Raw genomic sequence first — 19,732 nt, 5'->3', positions numbered from 1 at the left:
GGGCAGGTGCTCTTGTTATCCCCATTTTACACGTGGTGTAACTGCGGCACAGAGATCATAAGTAACTTGTATTCATGGCCAGTATATGAGGGAGAGGGGGTTCCAGCCACTCAGCTAGGCTGCAGAGTGATCTTAAAGACCCTACTGCGTTGCCTTTTTCTCTCCTTTGCCCCAAGGAAACTTACTGCTCCAGTGAACTGGGATCAGTTTATCCATAACAGGATTTAAAGGATTAAATTTAGGGGTGATTAAACTGGTAGTTTGTCATTTCTAAGGTATAGCTTGAATGTATGCTTTCATATTAAGCTCTTCTGAATTTTCACTTTTATCTTCAGAGTAAAATGAATAGTTGTAGCTCTCACATAGGTTGCTATAATACTTATGAAAAAGCCTTAGCAGTTTATAAAGGGATGTTTCTTAGACCTTGAAATCAACTCTGTATATTCATATACACTAAATATGGAAGTATAATTCTTTCCAATCATACATTATATGATTGTATTCGTTTCCTAAAGCTGCCATAACAAAGTACCACAAACCTGGTGGCTTAAAACAATAGAAATTGATTTTCTCACAGTTCTGGAGGATAAGAGTCTGAACGAAGGTGTTGGTTCCCTCTGAAGCCTTTAGGAAAGAATCCTTCCTTGTTTCTTCTTGGCTTCTGATGGCTACTGGTGATCTTTGATGTTCCTCGGCTTGTCATTACTTCAGTCTCTGTCCCCACCACTAGATGGCCTTCTTCCCTGGGTGTCGTTGTGTCTGTGTCTTCCTCTCCTTTCTGTTATAAAGACACCAGTCACTGGAGTTGGGCTCCAGTATGATCTCATCTTATCTAATTACATCTGCAAAGATCTTATTTCCAAATAAGGGGACATTCTGAGGTTCCAGATGCACATACATTTTTGAGGGAAGCTAAGCTGGTTAACATACTACCCACTACAATGATTAAAATATACTACCCACTACAATGATTAAAATACCATCGAACTAATTTTTGTATATGGTATGAGGCATGGATGGAAGTTCATTATTTTGACAAATCCAGGTACTCTAGCATAATTTGCTCAAGACTATTTTTTTAATCTTTTCTCTACGGGATTGCCTTTGAGTCTTTGTTGAGAATGAGTTGTTCACATGTGTGTGGGTCTATTTCTGGTCTCCCTATTCTGTTCCATTGATACATTTGTGTATTTTTATACTAATGTGACCCCATCTTTATAATAAGCCTTCAAATCAGATCGTGTTCATCCTCTAACTTTTTAACTTAAAAAGATGTAAAACTGCAACATCTCTGGACGAAAACAAGAGAAATCCCTTGTGAATTTGGAATAGGCAAAAATTTCTTAAATACAACACCAAAAGCACAATGCATGAAACAATAAATTCATAAAATAGACTCATCAAAATTTAAAAGTTTGCTCTTTGAAATACACTGGTAAGAGAATGAAAGACAAGCTAGAGACTAGAAAAAAATTTGCATATTAGATGTATGATGAAGGATTTGTATGCAGAATATTTAAAGAATGGTCAAAACTTACCATGAAGAAAATAAACTGATTAAAAATAGGCAAAAGATTTGAACAGACATTTCACTAAAGAAGATATACATACGGCACACAAGTACATGCAAAAAATGTTAATCTTTGGGAAATGCAAATTGAAGCCACAACAAGATACTGTTACTTGTTACTATGGCTAAAATTAAGAAGACTGACCATATCAAATATTGAAACTCTCATACACTGCTTGGGGGGATGTAACATAATAATACAACAACCTTGGAAAGCAGACAGTTTCTTAAAACGGTAAATACACACTCACTGTACTATCCAGGTATTCCACTCCTCATTATTCGCCCAAGAGAAATGAAAGCATTTGTCCATACAAAGACTTGTATATACATGTTTATAGTAGCTTTATTTCGTTCCCAAACTGGAAACAATGAAAATGTCCATCAACAGGAAAATGGATTTAAAAACTGGCACCTCAATACAGTGGAACACTTCAGTACAATGGACTATTGATATATGCTGTGAAAGGTGTGAATTTCCAAATCTTTATGCCAAGTGAAAGAAGCCAGACAAAAAATAAAGTAGTACCTGTAATGTGTAATTTCACCTGTAATAAATTCTAGGTAATGCAAGTAAAAATAGTAACAGAAAGCAAATCAGTGTTTGTTGGTTGTCTGGGGATGGAGACAGGAGGTGGCAAGGAGAGGAGAAAAGGCCACAAGGAGACTTGTGGCTGTGACTGGTATGTTGACTATCTTCATTGAGTTGGTGCTTTCACTTATCAAATTGTACCCTTTAAATATAAACAGTTGATTGTATGTCAGTCATACCTCTATGAAGCTGTTGAAAATACTGGACTATTACTCAAAGGCTCTATTTCCATCAATGTTAAATACAAGGATGTGAGAAATTTTATCAAGTTTATGTATGTCTATATGTCTATATATATATATATATATATATGTATATATACATATACATACATACATAGAAAGACACAGAGAATATGAGAATGTATAGATAGATAATGTAAATCCCCAAATCATCTATCATTAGGGAATTACTTCAGATTTGTTTCCTGGGGTGAAATTACCAAAACCAGATTACAATGATTTGCTGGGAGCCATCAAAGACAACTGTGACTCCATGAATTTGCAAATGACCAGCTTCTTTTCTGAGAAGATTCTTCAGATATATGAAATGATGATCGTGCGTCATGGCTTTATGATTGTTGGAGAACCATTTGGAGGAAAAACCAGTGCATATCGCGTCTTAGCTGGAGCACTAAATGATCTATGTGAAAAGGTAAGTGTGTTATTAATGCATTAATTTATTGATAATCAGCTTTGTGCAAGATAGAATGTATGGTTATTTAAAAGGGTACTTTAATGCAGCAACTTAAACTTATAAAAATACAGAGGAAATAAAATTAGAAAAGTAATACAAAGCAAGTAGGAAGTTCAGTATACAAAGGGTATGCCACAGATTTGCCTCTAGCGCTTTTGTTTCTTTTTTTTAAAGAGTTTAATCATAAAGATAACACATTCGTTATAGAAAAAAGTCTGAAGACATGAAAAAAACCTGACAGTTTTCTCTTTTATACTTTCTTAGGAGAGTAGTTTTTATTTTCTTGGTGTTTAGATTTGTAATGCAAACTTGTTAGTGGCTGCTAGTGGTACTGAAGTGTGTGTGTGTGTGTGTGTGTGTGCGTGTGTGTGTGTGTGTGCGCGCGCGCGAGCGTGCACATGCATTATATAATACATGCATATGTAAGTATAGTAAATAATGATGATTATATTACTCAAAATTCCTGTCCTACACATCTCAGTTTGGTCTACTTTGATAGGCTAAAGGAGTGAGGCTGTTTTAAATTCTCCAACTAATATTGCATTTCTGTCTACTTACCCTTGTATTTCAAATAGCTCTTGCTTCATATATTTCAGTGTTTGTAGCCAAATGGGATTCGTGATCATTACATCTTCATTGTGGAGCCTCCCTTCAGCCAGTATAAAATTATCTACTTGTATTATCTGCCTTGGATCCCCTGTGTCTAATTTCAGTATTGCAACCCCTGCTTTCTCCTTGCATATATATTTGCCCATGTCTTTAATTGTGACTCTGGCTGTCAGTGTGATTTACTTTTTTATGGAGAGTAATTAGTTTTAACTTTTATTTTCTCCAATTTGATGGCCTTTATCTTCTCATAGGGAAATTTTACTTCGATTGTATTTATTATCAAACAAACTGATATGTACTTATTTCTGTCATCTGTTCCTTTATGGTTTTATCCTTTCATGCTGTTTCCTTTCTTCGCCTCCCTTCCTTTCCCTTTATCCTTCCTGCCTTGCTTTCTTCAGTGTTTGTTTGCATTCTTCCTATTTTGTTGTTTTATTGTTATAGGGGCGAATTTTTTGCTATAAAAAATAAGTCTCTAAAAGAGCCAAATGTGGTGCCACTCAAAGATTAAAGAAGATGAAGGTATGAGCATGTATTCTGGTCCAATATAAAGCCCGAAAGTGATTGTCAGGAAATTCTGAGAGTGACATTGTGGTAATGTAAAAGGGGCAAGGCTCCGTAGACTGCTTGCAAGCTGTAGCTTCACACTAGCTTTGTTGCATTTGGGACGAACACGTTGCTTTAATGGCAGCAACGTTGTTCTGACTAAGATGATAGAACTTTCCCATGCTTCTGAATTAAGGATGACACATCGTTATTCCCTTTCTGGGCACAGAGAAGAAAACACAGACCTTGAGCTTTTTTTTTCTTTTTTTTTTTTTTACTGCTTCACATTATTATTGCCACATGTTTTCTTCAGTTTGGTACTTCATGTCCCAAGCTCCAGTGGTGGTGGGCAGAAAGCAGTGTGGGAAAGAGTTGGACTTGTTCTAAGTTGAACTTGTTATGTTATATAAAAAAGAAATGATTGTGAATAAGTAGAGCACAGGTGATTTTTAGGGTGGGGAGCTATTCTGTATATATTGTAATGGTGGATACATGACATTAAGTGTTTGGCAAAATCCATAGAAGTGTCCAACGCAGAGAGTAAACCTTAATGTAAACCATGGGCTTTAGTTAATAAGAAAGAATCCATATCAGCAGAGGAACTGAGGAATTGAGGAATCATTCCACACCAATGCGAGGCTTTAATAGTAGGGGAAACTGTGTGTGAGTGGCGGGAAGATGGAGGGAATATATGTGAATCTCTCTATATTTTCTGTTTAATTTTTCTGTAAACCCAAAGCTACTCTAAAAAAATAAAGTCTATTAATTAAAAACATAAAAAAGCCTATGCCCCAAGGGTATTAACATCTCGTATTAATTCCATATACCAGCTTTCAAGGTTCTGGTGGAAACTATCAGCTTACCAATATTAATTTTTTCACAACGTGAGAATGGTACCTATTTGCCTATATTTAAATCATTTAATTTTATCTCAGAGAATGTTTTGTAGTAAGAATCAACCACTTACAGCCCATGGGCCAACTTCAGCCCAAAGCCTGTTTTTGTGATGCCAGTGAGCTTAGAATGGTGTTAACATTTTTAAGGTTTGTAAAGAAAAGCAGAAAAGAACATGTAACCTGTTGATCTATCAATAGTAAATATTATATGCTTTTGACCAACATTTGGTACTTTATTCCTAAGTATCCTATGAGTTCTTAAATCCTATTGTAAATGGTATTTTTAAATTTTATTTTTCAGTTGTTCATTGGCATTATAGAAAATACAATCAATTTTTGTATAATGACTTTGTTTGCTGCAGCCTTGTTAAATGAACTCTTTACTTCTGGTAGTTTTTGTGTAGCGTCTTTAGGCTTTTCTACATACCCAATCATGTTTTCCATGAATAATGACAGTATTAGTAGTCTTTTAAATAAATAAATAATCTTTTTTTTTTTTTCTATTAAGGGGTTAATGGAAGAAAACAAGGTTCAGATCACTGTTTTAAATCCTAAGTCTGTCACCATGGGTCAGCTGTATGGGCAGTTTGACTTAGTGTCCCATGAGTGGTCCGACGGGATCCTCGCTGTCAGTTTTAGAGCATTTGCTGCTTCATCGGTAAGTGCTAACACTTCTCAATGCTATGAGAGTTATGATTTTTTTCAGTTGTTTCAAGTAAACATTTGTATTTGTAGCTCAAGGTACTTATTTAAAACACATTACTGGGATTCTTGAGGCGCCGGCCGCCGCCCCAGGCAGTGTCTGAGCCAAGCCCCCGTGTCCTTCGCCTCCGTGTGCCCATGGCCTTTAAACTGCCGGTTGCTCGGCTGGGGGCGGGAGCGCTGAGTTTCCCGCTGGGAGGTAAAGTGGCCCCCTTTTACCTCCCAGATGCCGCAAGGAGACAGGCCTGTGGGCACTAGGTACGCCACCCTTGCCCTACACGTGCCGGGGCGAGGCCCTCACGAGGGCAGTGAGTGGGGCGTGGTGCCTGTCTCTTCTCCCTCTACAGATGAGAGAGTTGAGACAAGGAAATTTTATGTCCTGCTTGATATAAATACAACTGGATATAAGCTTCAGGAGGCCAAAGTACATCATCTCTCTCGTTCACTCCTGTATCTTGAGCATCTAATACTGTGCCAGGCATATGCTTTGCTTTTACCATTTGTCCTACGGTTCTGTCTGTCCGGTTTTTGTTTTTAAGGATAGTTTTTAACGTTTGTTACATTGGTGGATTTGTTTTTTGGTTTGGTTGCTCTCTTCTTTCTTTTTTTTTTATTAATTTTTAATATTTAAAAATTTTTTTCACCTTAGTAACTTTATTTTATTTTATATATTTTTCTTTCTTTCTTTTTGTTTTTTTCTCCCTTTTCTTCTGAGCCATGTGGCTGACAGGGTCTTGGTGCTCCGGCCAGGTGTCAGGCCTGAGCCTCTGAGGTAGGAGGGCCAAATTCAGGATATCGGTCCACCAGAGACCTCCCGGCCCCACATAATATCAAGCGGCGAAAGCTCTCCCAGAGATATCCATCTCATCACTAAGACCCAGGTCCACTCAATGACCAGCAAGCTACAGTGCTGGGCACCCTATGCCAAACAACTAGCAAGACAGGAACACAACCCCAGCCATTAGCAGAGAGGCTGCCTAAAATCATAATAAGGTCACAGACACCCCAAAACTAACACCGGACATGGTTCTGCCCACCAGAAAGACAAGATCCAGCCTCATCCACCAGAACACAGGCACCAGGCCCCTCCACCAGGAAGCCAACACAACCCACTGAACCAGGCTTACCCACTGGGGGCTGATGCCAAAAACAGCAGGAACTATGAACCTGCAGCCTGCGAAAAGGAGACCCCACACACAATAAGTTAAGCAAAATGAGAAGACAGAGAAACAAACAGCAGATGAAGGAGCAAGGTAAAAACCCACCAGACAAAACAAATGGAGAGGAAATAGGCAGTCTACCTGAAAAAGAATTCAGAGTAATGACAGTAAAGATGATCCAAAATCTTGGAAACAGAAGAGAGAAAATACAAGAAATGTTTAACAAAGACCTAGAAGAACTAAAGAGCAAACAAACAATGATAAACAACACAATAAATGAAATGAAAAATTCTCTAGAAGGAATCAATAGCAGAATAACTGAGACAGAAGAACGGATAAATGACCTGAAAGATAAAATAGTGGAACTAACTACTGCAGAGCAGAATAAAGAAAAAAGAATGAAAAGACTTGAGGACAGTCTCAGTGACCTCTGGGACAACATTAAACATACCAACATTTGAGTTATAAGGGTCCCAGAAGAAGAAGAGAAAAAGGGACTGAGAAAATATTTGAAGAAATTATAGTTGAAAACTTCTGTAACGTGGGAAAGGAAATAGTCAATCAAGTCCAGGAAGTGCAGAGAGTCCCATACAGGATAAATCCAAGGAGAAACATGCCAAGACACAGATTAATGAAAGTATCAAAAATTAAATACAAAGAAAATATTTTTAAGACAGCAAGGGAAAAGCAACAAATAACATACAAGGGAATCCCCATAAGGTTAACAGCTGATCTTTCAGCAGAAACTCTGCAAGCCAGAAGGGTGTGGCAGGACATATTTAAAGTGGTGAAAGGGAAAAACCTACAACCAAGGTTACTCTACCCAGCAAGGATCTCATTCAGACTTACAGACAAGCAAAAGCTAAGAGAATTCAACACCACCAAACCAGCTTTACAACAAATGCTAAAGGAACTTCTCTAGGCAAGAAACACAAGAGAAGGAAGAGACCTACAAAAACAAACCCAAAACAATTTAGAAAATGGGAATAGGAACGTACATGTCAATAACTACCTTAAGTGTAAATGGATTAAATGCTCCAACCAAAAGACATAGACTGGCTGAATGGATACAAAAACAAGACCCATATATATACTATCTACAAGAGACCCACTTCAGACCTAGGGACACATACAGACTGAAAGTGAGGGGATGGAAAAAAGATATTCCATGCAAATGGAAATCGAAAGTTGGAGTAGCAATTCTCATATCAGACAAAATAGTCTTTAAAATAAAGACTATTACAAGAGACAAAGAAGGACACTACATAATGATCAAGGGATCAATCCAAGAAGAAGCTATAACAATTGTAAATATTTATGCACCCAACATAGGAGCACCTCAATATATAAGGCAAATGCTAACATCCATAAAAGGGGAAATTGACAGTAGCACAACCATAGTAGGGGATGTTAACACCCCACTTTCCCCAATGGACAGATCATCCAAAATGAAAATAAATAGGGAAACACAAGCTTTAAATGATACATTAAACAAGATGGACTTAATTGACATTTACAGAACATTCCATCCAAAAACAATAGAATACACTTTCTTCTCAAGTGCTCATGGAACATTCTCCAGGAGAGATCATATCATGGGTCACAAATCAAGCCTTGGTAAATTTAAGAAAATTGAAGTCATATCAAGTATCTTCTCTGACCATAATGCTATGAGACTAGATATCAATTACAGGAAGAAATCTATAAAAAATACAAACATATGGAGGCTAAACAAAACACTACTAAATAACCAAGAGATCACTGAAGAAATCAAAGAGGAAATCAAAATATACCTAGAAACAAATGAAATGAAATGAAATTGTTGACAATGAAAACACGATGACCCAAAACCTATGGGATGCAGCAAAAGCAGGTCTAAAAGGGAAGTTTATAGCACTAGAATCCTACCTCAAGAAATAAGAAACATCTCAAATAAACAACCTAACCTTATACGTAAAGCAATTAGAGAAAGAAGAACAAAAAATCCCCAAAGTTAGAAGAAGGAAAGGAATCATAAAGATCAGATCTGAAATAAATGAAAAAGAAATGAAGGAAACGATAGCAAAGATCAATAAAACTAAAACCTGGTTCTTTGAAAAGATAAACAAAATTGACAAATCATTATTAGCCAGACTCATCAAGAAAAAAAGGGAGAAGGCTCAAATCAACAGACTTAGAAATGAAAAAGGAGAAGTAACAACTGACACTGCAGAAATACAAAGGATCATGAGAGATTACTACAAGCAACTCTATGCCAATAAAATGGACAACCTGGAAGAAATGGACAACTTCTTAGAAAAACACAACCTTCCGAGACTGAACCAGGAAGAAATAGAAAATATAAACAGACCAATCACAAGCACGGAAATTGAAACTGTGATTAAAAATCTTCCAGCAAACAAAAGCCCAGGATCAGATGGCTTCACAGGTGAATTCTATCAAACATTTAGAGAAGAGCTAACATCCATCCTTCTCAAACTCTTCCAAAATATAGCAGAGGGAAGAACACTCCCAAACTCATTCTACCAGGCCACCATCACCCTGATACCAAAACCAGAAAAACTGTCACAACAAGAGAAGACTGCAGACTAATATCACTGATGAACATAGATGCAAAAATCCTCAACAAAATACTAGGAAACAGAATCCAGCAGCACATTAAAAGCATCATGCACCATGATCAAGTTGGGTTTATCCCAGGAATGCAAGGATTCTTCAGTATACCCAAATCAATCAATGTGATAATCCATATTAACAAACTGAAGGATAAAAACCATATGATCATCTCAATAGATGCAGAAAAAACTTTCGACAGAATTCAACACCGACTTATGATAAAAAGTCTCCAGAAAGTAGGCATAGAGGGAACTTACCTCAACATAATAAAGGCCATATACAACAAACCCAGAGCCAACATTGTTCTCAATGGTGAAAAACTGAAACCATTTCCACTAAGATCAGGAACAAGACAAGGTTGCCCACTCTCACCACTCTTATTCAACATAGTTTTGGAAGTTTTATCCACAGCAGTTAGAGAAGAAAAAGAAATGAAAGGAATCCAAATAAGAAAAGAAGAAGTAATAATGTCACTGTTTGCAGATGACATGATACTATACAAAGAGAATCCTAAAGATGCTACCAGAAAACTACTAGAGATAATCAATGAATTTGGGAAAGTATCAGAATACAGAATTAATGTGCATAAATCTCTTGCATTCTTATACACTAATAATGAACAATCTGAAAGAGAAATTAAGGAAACACTCCCGTTTACCATTGCAACAGAAAGAATAAAATACCTAGGAATAAACCTACCTAAGGAGACAAAAGACCTGTATGCAGAAAACTATAAGACACTGATGTAAGAAATTAAAGATGATACAAACAGATGAAGAGATATACCATGTTCTTGGATTGGAAGAATCAACATTGTGAAAATGACTCTACTATGCAAAGCAATCTACAGATTCACTGCAATCCCTATCAAACTACCAATGGCATTTTTCACAGAACTAGAGCAAAAAATTTCACAATTTGTATGGAAACACAAAAGACCCCAAATAGCCAAAACAATCTTGAGAAAGAAAAACGGAGCTGGAGGAATCAGGCTCCCTGACTTCAGACTATACTACAAAGCTGCAGTAATCAAGACAGTATGGTACTGGCACAAAAACAGACATTTTGATCAATGGAACAGGATAGAAAGCCCAGAGATAAACCCACGCACATATGGGCACCTTATCTTTGACAAGGGAGGCAAGAATATACAATGGAGAAATGACAGTCTCTTCAATAAGTGGTGCTGGGAAAACTGGACAGCTACATGTATAAGGATGAAATTAGAACACTCCCTAACACCATACACAAAAATAAACTCAAAATGGATTTGAGACCTAAATTTAAGACCGGACACTATAAAACTCTTAGAGGAAAACATAGGAAGAACACTCTTTGACATAAATCACAGCAAGATCTTTTTTGATCCACCTCCTAGAGTAATGGAAATAAAAACAAAAATAAACAAATGGGACCTAATGAAACTTCAAAGCTTTTGCACAACAAAGGAAACCATAAACAAGACAAAAAGACAACCTTCAGAATGGGAGAAAATATTTGCAAATGAATCAGTGGACAAAGGATTAATTTCCAAAATATAGAAACAGCTCATGCAGCTCAATATTAAAAAAAAACAAGTAACCCAACCTAAATATGGGCAGAAGACCTACATAGACATTTCTCCAAAGAGGACATACAGATGGCCAAGAAGCACATGAAAAGCTGCTCAACATGACTAATTATTAGAGAAATGCAAATCAAAACTACACTGAGGTACCACCTCACACCAGTTAGAATGGGCATCATCAGAAAATCTACAAACAACAAATGCTGGAGAGGGTGTGGAAAAAAGGGAACCCTCTTGCACTGTTGGTGGGAATGTAAATTGATACCGGTACTATGGAGAACAGTATGGAAGTTCCTTAAAAAACTAAAAATAGAATTACCCTATGATCCAGCAATTTCTCTGGGCATATACCCAGAGAAAACCATAATTCAAAAAGACACATGCACCCCAATGTTCATTGCAGCACTATTTACAGTAGCCAGGTCATGGAAGCAACCTAAATGCCCATCGACAGATGAATGGATAAAGCAGATGTGGTACATATATACAGTAGAATATTACTCAGCCATTATAAGAAACGAAATTGTGTTATCTGTAGTGAGGTGGATGGACCTAGAGACTGTCATACAGAGTGAAGTATGTCAGAAAGAGAAAAACAAATACCATATGCTAACACATATATATGGAATCTAAAAAAAAAAAAAGGTTCTGAAGGACCTAGGTGCAGGACAGGAATAAAGACACAGACGTAGATAATGGACTTGAGGACACGGGGAGGGGGAAGGGTAAGATGGGACGAAGTGAGAGAGTGGCATTGACATATATACACTACCAAATGTAAAATAGATAGCTAATGGGAAGCAGCCACATAGCACAAGGAGATCAGCTCAGTGCTTTGTGACCATCTAGAGCGGTGGGATAGGGGAGGTGGGAGGGAGACGCAAGAGGAAGGAGATATGGGGATATATGTATATGTATAGCGGATTCACTTTGTTATACAGCAGCAACTAACACAACATTGTAAAACAATTTTACTCTGATAAAGATGTTAAAAAATATATAAATAAATAAAACACATTACTGAAGAGTCTGGCAGTGTTTCTGTGAAGAGCACTGTTAGTGCCTGCAGAGAGGCCAGAGACCATGAGGGCAGGCATCTTCTCCTCAGTATGCACAGAAGAGAGGGCAGGAGCAAAGAAGACTGGGGAGAGTATTTCTGATCTTCTTTTTCCAGGCTAAGTGACCCAGGAAAGAGAGCATCTGAGTAACGTGATCCTTTCAATCCTTCAATAATGTTCTTCCTGTGCCCTGCTGCTCAGCTAGCTGTCAGTGTCACACCCACTAATTGTTTGATAGACTCCAGTGCTTAGAGAGGAAATTGCAGACCTTTATAAAACGATGTCTTACAAATTCCAACACTTACCCTTTAGTGTGTTAGGAAGAGAATCGGCTGCCTGTGGAAAGCAGAAGAGGTAAAGGGTGTGCCAGCTGCTGGCTGCTGGGAAAGGGAGTGGGAACGTACCTCCTCCTGGCTTACCCTACTGAGTGGCAGCTTCCCACTGTTACAGAAAAGGGTCCACAGACCAATAAATGTTAACTTGGTTGTCGTATGTTAGCAGACTCTCCGTGGAGTGTGATTACACGGAGACAGCTTGCTAAGGCTAGTCTTACAGGAAAAGGGGCCTAGGCTACAGACATTTGTTTTAAGTCTTTTTTTATATAAATGTTTCCTTTATTCTGACTACCATACATCCTAAATTTGGTGCTCTTTACCTACTTAAGGACCAGCCCGTCATGAGTCAGTGTAATAACAGAAAAACATCAAATTGCAGCTCTGCTTTTATTGGCTGAAGGGGCTTGAGCAATGAATAATGTAAGGATTGGCTCTCAGGGCACAGGTGGGGTGGGCAGAGGTCTGGGACCATTGATGTCCCAGATCCTTTGATGTCTCAGATCCTTTCTTGTCACAGTGGATGTCCTCTGGCCCAGATTAACATGTGAAGTCTCCAGATAATGTATGCTGTTACATTATTTATAAAGAAATAATCATGAGATATCTCCCATTTTACACTTAGCTACACAGTACACATTATATTTTCCAGGAAGCTACATCCCGTAAATACTGAGTCTCCAGGAAGTTAAGTAGCTGTCCCAAAGTCACACAGCTGGGAAGTAGTAGAATCAGATTAAAAGTGAGGTCTTTCAGACTGCACAGCCCAACAACTCATCATTCCAGGGCAGTGTTTCTTAGAGTGAAGATGAGCAGCCTTGGGAACCCAACAGCAGGAGGAAAAGTTGCTCTGAAGGTGATCTCCGAGATAACAGGCTCTTCCGTGCTTCCTGAGCGTGGCCAGAGCTAGCTTCTGAGTGTGGGTGTGGGTGGCTTGAGCCCAGACAGGCCCACTGTCTTGTGGATTAATGCCTTTGGTCACAGGGAATGAGAATGTGTTAAGGTGGATTCAGATCCTTCACTACTTCAACTCAAATTCACATTTGCTGAAGGGGAACCAAAGCATCATCTGTGTCCTCAGAAGGGCTGCTTCATAAGGATCTAGAAAAGAGAATCCGTTTTTGCTCCCTCTGGCTAATATTTGTTGAACATTTACTATATTCTGGACAATATGTAAATATTTTCATGTTTCTCATTGTGGGACTGTGAAGGTTATATTGATATTAATGCCCTGTACCACCATGAGACAGTTCAGCCCAAGAAGGATGTGCGTGTTAATTCATTCAGTGGAGGGAACAAAAAACTTGACTTAACACACAAGAGTAATTAATCTGTATGAACACTAAATAGAATCTCTAGAGTCAGACAGTCTGAATGAAAATTGTTTTCCCTGGCAATTACATGTTTGTTTTACTTATGATACTCTCTAAAACATGTTATATATGAGTTTAGAAACATTGGAAAAGATGGAATCTTAAGATGTTATATATATTTGTCTCATCCGTGGCATATATAGGCTTCTTTAGTGAATATATATATATTCACACATGTATGCACACTTTATTCCAGAGATGCCTTTACATTTTGATGGTGCAGTTAGTTTTAGGGGTTACATTTTAAAGTTGTAAAATAATATTATTGAACTTTTTCCCTTCCATGACCATTTTTGTCCTTTATTCACCGTATGCATGAACCAGACGCCAGATAGGAAATGGTTAGTTTTTGATGGGCCAGTAGATGCAGTATGGATTGAGAATATGAACACTGTGCTGGATGACAACAAAAAACTATGTCTGATGAGTGGGGAGATTATCCAAATGTCACCACAAATGAATCTTATTTTTGAACCAATGGATTTAGAAGTTGCTTCTCCTGCCACTGTAAGTTCTCAGTTTTCACATCTGCTTATAAATTTGAAATGTTATAAATGCGTTTATTGCTTAGTAACTTTGACTCTAGACGAAAAGTATTTATAGAATTCATTTTAACAGCCATCTGTGATTCTCCAAGAGCAGCCGTGTCTGTCGACATACCTTGACAAATATAAGTGTCAGGCATATTTTCCTCTTTGCCTAGGACCATTTGGTAAAGTCGTACACAAAAATTAAATCAGGAAATTATCTAAAAGTATGCTATTTTTTTCCCCAAGAGTTTTCTGAAGGTTGTAAGAAATAGATGTATCAAGTCATATCTCTTTTGTAAGCAGTTCCTTGGAGGTAAACAATGATTGTTTTTCCAGGTTTCCAGATGTGGGATGATTTACATGGAGCCCCATATGCTGGGCTGGAGACCGCTGATGTTGTCTTGGATAAATCTTTTACCTCCTGTGATCAGTATTATTCAGAAGGAATTTATAATAGGCTTATTTGACAGAATGGTTCCTGTTTCTGTTGAATTTATTAGAAAGCATACAAAGGTAAGAGGGATGAAAGTTTTAATATTTAAAAAATAAATGGAAAATCCAAAGTAGCCATATATATACATTTTAATGTCTACTTTTATTGCCAACTACCAGATATTAAAATAAGTTCTTAACTAGTTCGACTAAAAATGCTTTTCTTATTAAAGTTTAAAATTTTTAATTAACATAATTCTCCAAAAAATGTTTTAAATGAAGCATCCTGTGGTTTGAGAAAAATGTGTGGATCTTTTCTCTCTTAAGAAACAAACTCAAAGTCCCACCTAATCACACCTGGGTGAAAATATTCTAAATAGTTCTCTCTCTGGGACTTCCCTGGTGGCGCAGTGGTTGAGAGTCCGCCTGCCGATGCAGGGGACACGGGTTCGTGCCCCGGTCCGGGAAGATCCCACATGCCGCAGAGCGGCTGGGCCCGTGAGCCATGGCCGCTGAGCCTGCGCGTCCGGAGCAAGTTTTCATTTTGAAATTTTTCTTTATTTTCCAATGCTTTTAGAATAAATATATATTATTTTATAATTAGAAAAAGGACAAGTGAAAAAAGTAATCTCGTTTATGACTTCCAAAGAACTGGATAGTGGGTCACATGGAGAAACACATATTACTGCTTTTTAGACATACTAAATGAGGAATCCGCTATATTTAGCATGAGTGCATCTAATTGTTTAGGGATTACTGTGGATAGCTAATAAAACTGTGATTCGGAAAGGGAAGCCAGCCTGTGGTAGAAGAATTGAAAGAGGTCCTAAAGCAAACAAATCCAGTTTTCTCTCTTTTAGTACACCCTGGGGATGAGATGGGGGAAAGGTAGAAGGGAGAAGTGACAGCGTGAATTTCCGGAAGCATGGATGTCTCCTGCCTCTGAGAGTTGATGGAGTCCCCATGAGGCTCTTAAACACCCTCCAGCTGGGAACTGTAGGGAAAGATGCTTAATTTCTGCTTTGGGAGATGTGGACCAAAGGTCTTTTAGGATGACTTTGCTCCGGATCAAATATAGGGAAACAGGGTTGGGATTTCTCCTGCTGTTGGAAATATAATAGAAAAGCTTGAGGCAGGTATTTAGCTCAGTGTTCATATTTGGAAAGTAGAATTTAAAACCACGGTAATGAAGATTACTTAAAGGCAAATCCAGAGAAAAAAGAGCAAAGGCTGTAATCCTGGGTATACCAGCAACTTAGAGAGAGGGAATGGGGAGGTTTTGAGTAGTAAGTAGCCAGTGTTATCAGAAATTACTGAGAGTCAGGTGAAGGAAGGAAAGCGTTGGCATGTGTCCCTTGGAAGTGGCAGTAGAGATCTTGAGGGAGCTCTGGCCCCAGCACTTTGAGGGAAGAGGCAAGAGTACTTCAGGGCGGTTGGTTAGGAATGTGGGTGATATTGACTTGATGGTGAGTGTAGGCTGCTCTTTCAGGAAACTTGGCTGTAACGGAATATGTTGTACATATGAAGTAATCATGTTTCAAAATCAATTAAATATGCATCCATTGAGATAAAATAAGCTATAGGGTTTTTTTTCTCCTGGCATTGTCACAGAAGGTAGGTGTTACAAATAAATGGATTTTCCATATAACTGGAACTGCTCTTTTCAATAGCAAATAGGGGGAAAAATTTTTTTTAATTGAGGTATAATTGACATACAGTATATTAGTTTCAGGTGTACAATATAATGATTTGTATATTTTGTGAAATGATCACCACAGAAAGTCTAGTTAATATCTGTCATTCGTAGAATTTTGTTCTTGTAATGAGAATTTTTAAAAAATCACTTTTAATATAAACTTCCTGAAAGGTACTTATGCACTTTTGTCCTTTCTTGAAGAAATTATGAATGCCTGTAGAGCACAGATCTGTGTATGCTGAGGCGGGTAGGAGAGGGATAGATTGGGAATTTGGGATTAGCAGATGCAAACTATCATATATATGTATAACTAAATCACTTTGCTGTACACCAGAAACTAACACAACATTGTGAATCAACTATACTTCAATAAAATAAATTTTAAAACAATTATGAATGCCTGTTATTTACTAAGTAGTAATACGCGTCTGTCTTATTTGTAGTAGTTAACTGTTTGCATTTTAGGTTTGCAGCCATAACACTTAGTCCCTGTCCTTAATCAGACACTCAGTTGTTGCTTACTGCCTGCTTCTACTGGGACAGTGGCCAAATATCAAGTCACCTGCTTCTAATCTTCAGAGAGTCCATTTCAGAGTTAATTCTTACATGTTAACCATGAAGCAATACAACTCTAAAGGCTGGAAGAGAGCTTGGAGGGAAGAAGACAAATGTTTATTGAGAACTTGCTGTATGCTGCATGGTTATAGGAACTGTAACATTATTTATTTTATAAATTCTCATGGTGAGACCCAGAGAAATAAAGTGCACAGTATTTACAGCACTCCAGAAACATTTTATGCTCTTCAAGACTTAAAAATATATTTCATGAGTTTACTCCAAGTACTGCTGTAGCTTATAAAGATATTCTAAAATGGGCTTTATTTATGGAACATGTTAGATAAGCAAATTAATTTCCTGCTCTGAAAGATTTTTTTTTTTAGTGTTTTGGTTTATGAAATTGGTATAACATAGAATCTATGTTTGTGATTAAATTAACTAAACTTGTAACTGAGTTTTTTCAATTTGAGAATCAGTATAAGAGTGATTAAAGAGCACACGCCACCTGGATGGGACGTCCATTGCTGCCTCACTCTAGGGAACTAATATGTACCTCAGTTTTCCCTCCTATAAAATTAGAATTGTAACAGTAGTACCTTTTCATAGATACTTTGGCTGTTAGAACTAAATGAGTTCAATAAAAATTAGTTGATACTATTTCAGTTAGTGCCTCATTTAAATTGTTTCACAGACTTTTTTTCTCTGATTTTTCAGGAATTATCTCCTACTTCAGATACAAACTTAGTCCGATCCCTAATGAATCTGATAGACTGTTTTATGAGTGACTTTGCTGATGAAGTCAAAGTAGGAGAGAGAAATGATCGAGAAACTTACTCTTTACTTGAGGTAGGTCCATTTCTCTGAGTCTTGCAATAGAAAGACATCCACTGCTTTCCCCAATGCTTCCTAATTAATTAACCTCATTTTTCCCGGAACTGGAGTCTGGACAATGGGTGGTAGCTGAACAGTGAGGAAAAAGTCAGGTTCCAAATGCCAGGTGCTGGTAGGAAAGCTCCTTGACCGGCAGTTCTGTTGGATCAAGAAGTTTGGGTGGAGCCCGATGATTCCCACAGATCTGCTACTGATTACCTTGGGCCAGTTGGCCTGTCTCAAAGATGATCAATCCTCAAAATGTCAATGACCATTGACAACAGGATTCACCTCCCCTTCAACCTCCAAATTATAATTCATTGCTTTTTCTCCTTACTTTTCCGCCTTTTTCATGAGATATAAATGTTTAAAATATATATATGTATTGAGTATAAGTATATATTTGAAATGAGGAAAGCAAGAAAATATATAATCTATAAACATTTTAAATATAGGAATAAAATTATCAACAGATCTTGAATCTTCTTTAATGAAAAAATTATGTATTGGCTAATGGTAGCACTTCTAATGTAGTCAGTTACTTTTTCCATATGTTTTATGAAATAAATTTTTAGTTTCATTTAAAACAGTTTCCAGAGAAAGACAGTCTGTAAGCTGTGAGTAGGTGAATAGTGTGAAGCCAGAGTTCACAACTTTTATGAGCATAGTCAAGACTGTTTTAACATTAAAACATGTATATGTTTTAATGGCATTAAAAAGGGGATTTGATTTTAAAACTATCAAACAGGCTTTCTCATTTGAGTGGTGTGTCTTGTTGTCTCCCCTGTTCCCTCTGCCTGAGTCTGGTAAGAAAGCTTGCAGGTTAGCAGTTCTAATTATACAATCAATGCTCAGGTAATTATTACAACAGGTAAATAAAAGTATTTGAATTTGTTCTACTTTTTTAAAAACACTGCATCAGAATTTAAATTTAATAAATATATATAGTGGGTTGATTATTCTTTATTAAAATATGCTTTTGTACTTTAATAAAAAGTTATCTCAATGTTCTTTTTAATATCAAAGTTCAGCCATATATTTAAATTATCACCTGATTTACCAGACTAATCATTCTAAGGTTTTACTATGCCTAGAATTTATACTTTGCATTGTATTATCTTCTCTGATAGTAAGACTTTATAAGACATGTAATTTGATAGAAAAAAACTAATTATTACAAAATCCTGAGATAACCTACTACCATATATCAGTTTATTCATTTCCTTTCAAAGATATTAATCTGGCTGATATGATTTAAGCTTCAAGAATAGATTAAAATTATTCTTTAATGCACTCTTATCTTCTCATCTCTCCAATTCAGGGCATTTTTCTGTTTTCATTGATCTGGTCCATTGGTGCTTCTTGTAAAGATGATGATCGGTTGAAATTTAATAAGATTCTTCGAGAACTAATGGAAGGCCCGATTTCAGAAATAACTCGAAATAGGTTTAAATTACTGAGTGGTACTGAGCAAACATCTTCAAAAACACTAACTGTTCCATTTCCTGAAAAAGGAACAATTTATGATTATCAGTTTGTCACTGAGGTAAGAGTTCTGAAGCAAGAGTTGTAACTGCCAACCAGGCAGAGTCTCCTTGGAGACACACAGCACATAAAGGCTCTGTGGCCACCTTGTCACCACTGTTTACCTTAGGAGACAGCATGGAGTAGAGGAAGGCATGCTGGTTGTGAAGTCAGGCACACCTGGGTCTGCCATATAGCCTTGGACTAGTTCTTTAATCTCCCTGAACCTTGTTTTTCTCATTGATAAAATGAGACAAATAATAATACTTGTTGGGCCAGTTGTACTCATTGCAAAAAATCACACATTAGGACATCCAGTCCAGCACCAGGCGAGTACTGCTCAACGACACACCTCTGGGAGGTTCATGGTGCATGTTAGCACATCACAGGCTAAGAGGTCCTGCA

General features: G+C 37.3%; 1 protein-coding gene across 1 annotated transcript in view; it reads left to right on the top strand.

The window, feature by feature from the left end:
• DNAH7 (dynein axonemal heavy chain 7) overlaps window positions 1-19,732 on the top strand; it is a 250,715-nt gene that overhangs the window by 113,202 nt on the left and 117,781 nt on the right. Inside the window, exons 29-34 of the mRNA XM_033400318.2 lie at window positions 2,568-2,816; window positions 5,418-5,567; window positions 14,042-14,224; window positions 14,584-14,760; window positions 17,648-17,779; window positions 19,125-19,349. Of these exons, the coding sequence (XP_033256209.1) occupies window positions 2,568-2,816; window positions 5,418-5,567; window positions 14,042-14,224; window positions 14,584-14,760; window positions 17,648-17,779; window positions 19,125-19,349 (1,116 nt within the window). The remainder of the gene's footprint in view (window positions 1-2,567; window positions 2,817-5,417; window positions 5,568-14,041; window positions 14,225-14,583; window positions 14,761-17,647; window positions 17,780-19,124; window positions 19,350-19,732) is intronic.

Source organism: Orcinus orca, chromosome 7 (assembly GCF_937001465.1).
Source record: "Orcinus orca chromosome 7, mOrcOrc1.1, whole genome shotgun sequence".
NCBI lineage: Eukaryota > Metazoa > Chordata > Mammalia > Artiodactyla > Delphinidae > Orcinus > Orcinus orca.
Note: the sequence above shows the minus strand (reverse complement) of the source record. Positions and strands in the feature narration are given on the sequence as shown.